At 41.9% G+C, this 9,763-nt stretch overlaps 1 protein-coding gene across 2 annotated transcripts; it reads right to left on the reverse strand.

The window, feature by feature from the left end:
• Window positions 1–5,535: 5,535 nt before the first annotated feature.
• On the reverse strand, window positions 5,536–9,232 carry LOC121885668 (apelin receptor B-like). Of its 2 annotated transcripts, none has more exons than XM_042395350.1 (2): window positions 8,980–9,232; window positions 5,536–7,469 (listed from the first exon to the last, which is right to left on the reverse strand). In XM_042395350.1, exon 2 carries the CDS (start codon window positions 7,453–7,455, stop codon window positions 6,385–6,387), a length of 1,071 nt encoding a protein of 356 aa, XP_042251284.1. In that variant the 5' UTR covers window positions 7,456–7,469; window positions 8,980–9,232; the 3' UTR covers window positions 5,536–6,384. The 2 variants fall into 2 exon arrangements, with proteins under 2 accessions (XP_042251284.1, XP_042251283.1); XM_042395349.1 differs by lacking the exon at window positions 8,980–9,232 and adding an exon at window positions 8,723–8,805.
• Window positions 9,233–9,763: the final 531 nt, after the last annotated feature.

Consider the following 9,763-nt stretch of genomic DNA (forward strand, 5'->3'; position numbering starts at 1 on the left):
GTGAAGCAACAGTTACAGTTGCCTGAAAATGTCTTACTGTAAACCAGGAATATGAATATGGGAGGGATGAAAAAAAAAGCACAACTTCAATTTTGACAAATTGATTTTTACTGAGAGATTTTTTTTGATGATACCTCTGAATTGCTTTCCAAATCTCTATTTTTTTCAGCAATTCAAATGGAAACAAATTCTTAAATGAAACCACATGGCAATTCAGTCATAGATTGTGAGCCAGACTTTGAAAAAACAGATTGCAGATGCAAAATTTAACTTTTAGTAAACCTTAAGCCCACTGTGAAGAAGGAAAAAGTGAGTCTTACTCATTTGCACTGCAAGAGTAAATACAGCAACATGACACACACATGATTAAATGAACTGACTGGCAGCAACAGAGGAGATGGACAAAATCAAAGTAACGCCTAACACAAAGCAACACAGAATCAGAATAAAGTTGGGTACCACTTTCTGATAAGGCACCCTGAGTTTAAAAGCATTAATTAATGATTAATAAATGATTTACTAATGCTTTATACATCATTTATAAGCCATTTATAAGGTTGCCAGGTTGTGAAAAATCCCTCCTATCTATACCACCATAACATTTGTTTATCTAATTCTTCACGAAGACACTTCTGATGTACTGTTCATAACCACTTGCCTTCTGGAAAAGACTAAAATCCATTAATTAACAATTTATTAATGCTTATAAACCCTTTATAAAGGTGCCTTATCTGAAAGTGGTACCTAAAGTGTATTAGTCTAGATTGCAGATTCTCTAAATACCCTTGAGGAACTTAATTGTCAAAAATACTCAAAATTCCTTTCCAAAGTCTTGATTTGAACAGTTGCTCACAATTTGTTCACACACACACACACACACACACACACACACACACACACACACACACACACACACACACACAAACACACACACACACACACACAGAGAAGTTGTGTGTGGCAGCTTTTTTTGTTGTTACAGGCACTTTCAATAAACAGAGGACAGTTGGCACCATGTTTGCATCACTAACACAAGTCCAAGAAATCTGCTTAATCTTATCACTGCAGTGTACCACACGGCCCGGCTGAATGTTGCTGTTATGTAATTTCTTGCTCACATGTGTGCTCGTCTGTGCAGCCATCTTTACCTGCGATGCTTAAATCAGCGCAGCTGAGCCTCTGAACCGGCTCGGTCCTGCTGCACATCACAGGGCTCCCATTTAGGCCTGAGGGAGGGAAGGATGCACAATGGAGAGGATAGAGGAGGGAATGAAAGGGTACTCTGTGCCCTGGTGAAGAGGATGATCTACTCTGAGACTCGCATAACCCAAGATCCGGAGTCTCCCAAAGCTTGGGCACTTCCGCTCCTTTTTGCTGTCGGAAACGACGTGTCCCCACTAACGATGGACGCCTTGTGTGAACGCCTTTGAAATGTCTGCCATCTCAGCAGAGACAGAGAAACAGTGAGGACAGAGGGTAAGGGAGACATCTGATTTGACACCTCAGGTGTTTCTGTCACATGTCTGCCACTATGCTTGAAGCTTTGTTGTCTTATTTCCGATAACTTTTATTTGCCACTCAATCTCAAGCATAATCTTTCACATAACATGGGTGTTTCCTTACATAAGTAATGCAGAAGAGTATCTCAAGTAAGCGCTCTTGCCCTCAAAGACCTCAAGAGGAGCACGCATCTCCTTCAGATTGCCCTAAGAGCAGCAGGGAGATGCATCTGAAAGACAGGATATCCCTCATCAGGAACCCCTACTTGCCCACCTACTTTTTGTCTTTCCTGTCTGGCCTGCTGACTCCTATCCTGTCCTTGAGGTCTGTTATCCTCCTGGGACGGTGCAGGGAGGAGCGCTGCAAGACTTGAGTGGCAGGAAGCTTAGGGTCCTCCAAGACGCTCCAGGGGTCAGCTTCTCATCCTACCACTCTATGGCCATACCAGGCTCAAGGTCCGGTTTGCTGGCTGTGCTCCATTGTTAGGATGGAGGAGAAACGTGCGCTCACTTCCTCTGTCTATTTTCTGCATGACCTGGTTTATTGGGTTCTGATTTATGACAGTTAGACATGTGCTACTGAGATACAGTAGGCCTGGCTGCAAGCCTGATTTAAAACAAAACAATGGCACGGGCTGTTTGTCAGCTATTGATATGACAATGAATGAGTTAAGGTGGACACCCCTATAGAAACTCCTTCCTTCAATCCTTCTTACCTTTAGTTTCTATGGATATACATCACCTAGTATCCAGTCTAGTGTGGAGTTTGGGTTTGACCTTTTCACAGTATGCATTGCACTGTGTTCATTGCATATTTGGGGGAGGATTTCCTCTAAAGACAGAGGTTTGTAGGTTTCATACCTTCCAGACTTAAAGGATAGGTGCACCATTTTTCAAGTCTGTCTTAAAACAGGTCAGGTGCCCATATGAACACTGACACACGCTTATCTTGTTGTAATCATCCCCCCGTTCATACTGACCATTAGAAGATCCTCTACAAATGTGCTTACAATGTAAGTAATGGGGGACGAAATCCAAAAGCTTCGTTTTGAGCAAAAATTGTATTTAAAAGTTTATCTGAAGATAATATGAGACTTCAGCAGTCTGAGTTAGTCAAATAAAGTGGATATCTGCCAAAGTTAAAGTCTTTTTAGTATCAAATTCCCTCTTTGTGTCTCAACGGACAGTGTTTCCCTGTTCAGTTGCAGCGGAAGGAACATAACAACAAGAAAGAATTTTGTGTTAAAAAAGACAGTAACTTTCAAAGATATGGACTTGATTTGACTAATTTGGATGGCTGATGCCTCATATTAGTATCAAATAAACATTAAAATACATTTTTGCACAGAAGGAGGCTTGTGGATTTTGTCCCCCATCACTTACATTGTAAGTGCATTATGAAGAGATCTTCTAATGGTCAGTATGGTCAGGAGGAATGATTACTGTAAGATTACTATAAGAAAAACATGTGTCAGTGTTCATTTGGGCACCTGGCTGTTGTTTTAACCCTCCTAATGTGTTAGAAAAGGGTTTACACCTTTAGTGTTCATGAGTAGTGTTTGAATTCATTAACAAGCACTGAAAAAAAACCCAATAATTATCATCTAGTAAAATGTTTTACCCGCTAAGTGACTTATTATTCAACAGAGAGGAAATTTGGGGACAACAGCTATGTCCCCAAATGGGGAAAAAGCAGATTTTTGGGTCAGTGGTTAAGGTTATGGTTAGGTTTAGGGTAAGTCTCCAGGAAATTAATGTACTGTAATGGTCTACGTAATGTCCCCAAAAGTGACCTAGGTCAATATGTGTGTCTGTGTGTGTGTGTCTGCATGTGCAAGTATGTGTGTGTGTGTGTTGTGCCAGGTGTGTGGTGAGATGTGAGAAATAAAGTTCAAGAAAGCCGCAGCCTACATATTGCTATACAGATATATCCATATATAGCTGGGGGACAGGAGATGTGTGTGTGTGTGTGTGTGTGTGTGTATATGTTTGTGTGTGTGTGTGTGTGTGTCTATGAGGTGTGAGTGCAAGAGAGAGTGGGGGTGTGTGCAGTGTGCGATTTACAGAACTCGTAGTTTCATTGGGACTACTTTTAATGCAAACTGTTGACTGACCCTTTAACAGGTTTCCAAATTCCCACGAGACAGATAAGAAAGGTTTTCCAGAAACTGACGTCAACAACAAAGTGTTTTAACGCCTCTGTGTTACACTTCATTCAAAGTGAAGCATATTTATGCTGTTTGATGTCATAAAAAAACATATTAGGTGTTAACTCAGGTGTTAATTTATGAGTATAATTAGTGGTATATGAGTTTGTTATCAGTTATTTTATGGAGCTTTTTATGTCTTTTCAGCAGTGTTTTCAGAAAACACCAGTGTGTCTTTGCACAGACAGAACTACTGTTGCCTCTTTGCAAAAGCTGAAATGACCACAAAATAATCTTTAAATCTCATTATCAACACAGAGATTTTTATTATTTGACTGAAGCAAAGATTAAATTATAAATTATGCTTGTGAGTGACATTTCTGGAAAGCTGTTGTGCTGTGAAGACTGTACTAATAGGATTCCCTGCGGTGAGCCTGTTTCCAGTGTAGACCCACTTAGTATTCACACTCTGTTATTATAGAGGAATGAAAACATGTGTGTAATAATTCCTGAACAGTTATCTCAGACAAACACCCAACACTAGTGGATCAAGGGGCGTAAATCTAGTTCTCTCGTAGCACTTTGTTTCTACGCAAAGTTCATGCCATGAAATCCTTGTAACATGATCATATTGGCTTCATAGAAGTTAAAAACCCATGAAAATAATCTATCCATATTATCTTTCACAGCCGACTTTTGGCTTTGATGCTGACAGGTGGAGGATAATATGACAAGTTGTCTTGTAAAAAATAGCTGCTGCGTGGAATCTTAAAATGTACTGTATGTTGTGTCGACAGTAAAACACACCGTTGTGTATTGATTGTGCCACAGCGCTTATTTAATTTGCTGGATGTTTAAAATGAGCACGTTAGAGAATGCAGCTGGGTTTTAAGGTGTCTTCTATGTGCACATTTTCTAGACTAAATATCTATCTATCTAATCTAGACTCAAAGATCTATTTAACTCAAGATGTTGTTTGCCTGGATGAGATTAAGGAGCTGAGACGGTGATGAAGGAGGCAGAGTGAATGTCGCTGCAGCTGTTGGATTTCTTTTTCTTCACATGACAAAGAAGTTTTTGCAGATTTTCACCTGTCTAACATTGAAGACACAGATGAGGTTTTCCCTCTATATGAGGAGTCACATTTATACAAATGGCAGACTGTAGTATGTGCTGTAATTGTAACTGATTTACACTAAGCCATCCTCCATCACAGGTATTACACAGAGACAGACTCCCACTAGAAATCAGTAACCCAGGATTAGTCCGATCCTTCTGTCTCCCTGCTGTTGCTGATTATATCCTGTAAAAAGCTCATTACAGTCAAATTTGATTAATCATTGAATTCTAATTTAAAGCTGAACAACCTGCTGTGGTGTTTGGTTGCTGAAAACAACACTTTTAACTATCACACAGCAGATTATAGACTAATTTGTGATGATATGCAAACTGAAAGATGGTTTAGATGCATTGGTATGAACTGATATAGAATAAGAATCTTAAATTTAAATAAAAAGTTGTGATGGTTAACACTTGGAAGACTTAAATATCTCTGGAACAAAGCCTAATGTCACATGGTCAATCCAATTTAGAAACTTTTGTGCTCACTGATTGTTTATGCGAGAGAATTGTAAGAGGAGAAGAAACAAACATGCTGGAAGGGGGGAAACAGAAGTCCAACATGCATTTCCTGCAGACATATGCTTTGATTTCGGCCCTGTGAAACACAATGGGAGGGAAACTGCCTCCCCGAAGCAAGTCACCAACAGGAAGAAGCAGCACATTCACTGGATAGGAGAAAATACATTCCAGCGACACTTAACAAGCTATCACAAGTATCAGACCAGACAGAGAATCTTTGTTTTTTTGCTTTTTTCAAAGCACTTTTTTTTTATTACAAATCATAGACATGAATTCAAAATAATGTGTATTCACAAAATGCTTTCATGTATTTGTCAGGAACAAATTTTGTCATTCTGACACTCAACAAACACACACACACACACACACAATCACAGACTGTCGAAGCAGTCACCTTTTAATTGGGCCTTCCGCCAGCCTTAAAACATTTGTCAGCTGCCATCTGTCTGTCTGTCTGGGACTCCCACCCCTCCCTCCACTATCCCCGTCTCTCCTTACAACCCTCTTATCGGACTCCAACACCTCTTGACGACTGGCACACCCTTCCTACACACACTCACGCAGACGGACACACACACACACACACACACACACACAGACGTAACACTGCTGGCTGTGGTGCAGACATTGCAGTTTGAGCACGGAGAGTGGGGCAGTCTGCTAGATATCACACCTCAAGTGCTTACGAATGAAAATAAAAAACAGCATGAGTAATACACACTTCACTGTGACTTGAGGAGAGCTTTTCAGAGTTCATAGCTCAGCGCATTGTCCGCCGGAGAACCAAGAGAAATACATTCCACAGTCTGCTTGGTCCCCTTGTATTAAGCTGTTCAGTTTTCTCCGAACGTCACCTTCTTCTTAAAGTGAGGCCGGAGTTTGAGCATGGTTTGAGGTAGAAACCACAAACCTGACTGTCTTCTTCAGTCAAATGCCTACAGTGGTCCACAGAGTCAGATGGGGAGCAAAGGTGACACCCTGAAACTGACCGCAGACGATCTATGAGCAAGCGCCCAACGCTGCAATGTTTTGATTTACCTGCATTGTTCTGCATTGTTCACCTCTTCCCCAGGACGTCTCTGGGCCCTCAGCTTTCGTCACACCTTCGTGGCGAGAGACTGAGCCTCCGTCTTCTGGGAGGACAGGGAGCTGGCAGGGCTGGCGTGCAAGGACTTCTTCAGGTTGAGCAGGCACAGACACTGGGATCTGAAGCGCAGGTCAAAGAAGGCGTAGAGAAAAGGGTTGAGGCAGCTGTTGACGTAGGCCAGGCAGGTGGCGTAGGGGTGAGCCAGCAGCAGGAAGCGCAGGAAGTCACAGGTGGCGGGAAATAGGTCCAGGTAGGAGAGGGCGTCAGCGCTCTTCACCACATGGAAGGGTATCCAGCAGGCGGCAAACACCACTACCAGCGTGGTGATGATCTTCAGCAGCCTCCTCTTACGCTGGTCCTCTTTGCGCAGAGTGTTGAAGTGGCGGGTGACGGTGCAGCCGATGAAGCCGTAGCACACCATCATCGCCAGGAAAGGTAGAAGAAAACCCAGAGCTGAAGAGGAGATGCTGAGACCGGCGATCCACAGGCTCTCCTCCTCTTTACTTGACACCACCAGGCTGAAGTCCATGGCACAGGAGGTTTTGTTGCTGGTTGAATCATGTTTGGTGGTACGGAAGAGCAGAGTTGGGGCAGCAAGGAGACCTGACAGCAACCAGATGGCTGTCAGGGAGACTCGCATGTAGCCACGGGTGCGCAGCTGGGTGCTGGACAAGGAGTGGACGATGGCCAGGTAGCGGTCGAAGCTCATGCAGGTGAGGCAGAAGACGCTGGCGTACATGTTGAGCAGCACCACATAGCTGCTGATCTTACACAGGGCCACCCCGAATGGCCAGTGGTAACCCATGGCTGTGTAAACGGCCCACAGAGGCAGAGTGACCACGAAGGTGAGGTCAGCGAGGGCCAGGTTTCCAATGTAGACGTCAGCAGCTCGCCACTTGCCCTGGGCTCTCCATACGGTGAAGATGACCACCCCATTTCCAGAGAGGCCGAGGATGAAAATGAGCATGTAGAGCACCGGGATGACAGAGTAGGAGGGCGTCCACTCAGAATAGTCGCACATGGTGGAGTTTTCTGTCTCCTCATAGTCGTAGTACTCATACGGACCCTCAGTTGACTCCATTCTCGCTGCTTCTCCTTTTCACAAGGAAGGAAAAAGTCTGTTTGTTGTAGATCCACAGTAGCTGACAGCACTCTTAAGTCTCTTGCTACATGAGATCTGCCCACCCTTATATACCCCCCCCCCACACTTGTCCCTCCCACGACGCCTCCTCCTCCTCCTCCTCCCCTCCCACTGCCCTCCTCCTCCTCTCTGCTCTGAGGATCATACTCTTTCACTGCATACACACTCATCAATCTCTCCATTCATTTGATCTGTGGTTTATTATCTACTGCATGGTGGAGTCACATTAAAACATGTATAAGGGTTAAAATGCTTATACTTAATTTAACATTTAGAACTTTGTCCTCACTTTTCCTCCAGGGTCAAAATAAATATTTTCAAAGTATTAAGCATAATTTACCACACTTACCACACCCACAAATATAACTACAACTCTTTTTGTTTTAACCTGAGTGAATGAAAGTTCATTAGACATGTTTGGACAGCAGCCCAGGAATCAAGCCTGGGCATGACAAGTTTCACAAAGTAGTCAATTTTAATATCAATTGAGAGTCGTTCTGGCACCAGAGCACTCTCCTTGAAACCTGAATAGACAACACTTATTTCCATTTCTATGTCCGTTTCTTTCATGCCTGCACATGTTCAAACATGTAGAAACCACAAACTAAAGACAAAATAAACATGTTTAACTTGAATTAACTGTACGTTAGATAAACAAAACATTGACCACAGACTTTTAATTTAAGCAATATTGCCAACAATGACGGTAAAGCTCAACCCCGAGTGTAATATTGCGATTATACAAGAGTTACCTACAACAAAAAAAGATATAATTGAAATTTATTCATATTGTGAGGCAATTCACTCTAAAAAATAAAAAAATTGCTAGTGTTATCTCCGTTTCCAAGGAAATACATGGGGCATGACTAATACCTGGAAAACAATCAGTCACGGTAGTAGACTCCTATGAAATGAAACCTAGTTTACTACTCCAGCAAGTAGACCGACCCTTAGTTACGACATAACAACACAAAATTATTTCTAGTCCCTGTTGAGGCAGCCAGGCAACTTCAGCTTCACTTTTTAGAGATCTTGGGATTTCCCAAACAGAACAAATACCACACATATGAACACGGAACTGCTTTGCTAGCTCAATCTTGTTGAAACTAAAATATCTGCTGATTTTTTTATATGGACAGATTTAGCTACCACGTCCGCGAACTTCTCAGGCTTTTTTGTAAGCTAGCTGCACCTGTCACCGACTCACCGGCATAGCTGATGGAGGATGCCAGAATGAAAGCTGAGATATACTCTCAAATAAAGGGAAAATGGTTAAGTCTGGTTGTATATGGGGGTAACGATTAAGAGTGGAGAAGGGTTCGGGTTTTTTCATTGTGTGCGTGTGTAACTCGTCCCACAGTCTCAGAGTTCAATCCAGGAATCAATAAAGGATCCGTTTTGTTTTCCCCATGACCTCAAACCTGGGGCCTGTTTCAGAAAGCGGGTTTAATAAAAACTCTTCACCTTGAAATAAAGACTTTCAGTTACAGGATGAGAGCTACATTAAACTTGAGGTCAATTATTGCATTTCCTCTTTCTGTGGAGCTAACCTGCTCGCTAGCAGATTCTTATCAACAAACCCCGAGTTTCTCACTGTCGCCTCTCTCTTAAAGAGCCTGACACGCTGTTTCATTTCCTCATTCATTCAGACGGTATCAAAGCTTAAGTTTAAATTTAAACAATTGTGAAGTTTTAGACACGTGGGATCAATCTTGAGTGAGCAGGATTGTGGTGCAGCTGCAGAATATAGTTTGAGATTTTTAAATTGGGAGCATAATCTTAAGGTGTTTGAACAGCATTTCAGTGACAATAAATTTACTACATTTGTTGAAGTAGCTGAAATAAAGTCACTGAATGCTGTTGAGCTGAGATACAAATAAATGTCTAAAAATTTAAAATATTCTGTATTTTAACCTCGATACCTCTTCAAGTGCAAATCAGCAAACACATTATTACTGGATCAGACTGTGAGCTTACAGTCATGTCTCTATGTCTTTGATCTATTTATGTTTTAAATCTTTAATTATATTTTTAATCTTCAGTTGCTGCCTCCTGTGTTTTGTCCCCGTCAGATTAAAGCTGAACAAACATATTTAAAATGTAATGTAGCTGCAGCCTGATACACAGTCAGATTCCACTTTATCATGATTAAGGAAATATAAGTCTGATAAATGATGAATTAATAGACAACACTGAATAAAACTTCATTGTGTTAACTTATTGACACTTTTCTCGCTCTGACTCATGC

This window comes from Thunnus maccoyii, chromosome 19, assembly GCF_910596095.1.
Source record: "Thunnus maccoyii chromosome 19, fThuMac1.1, whole genome shotgun sequence".
NCBI lineage: Eukaryota > Metazoa > Chordata > Actinopteri > Scombriformes > Scombridae > Thunnus > Thunnus maccoyii.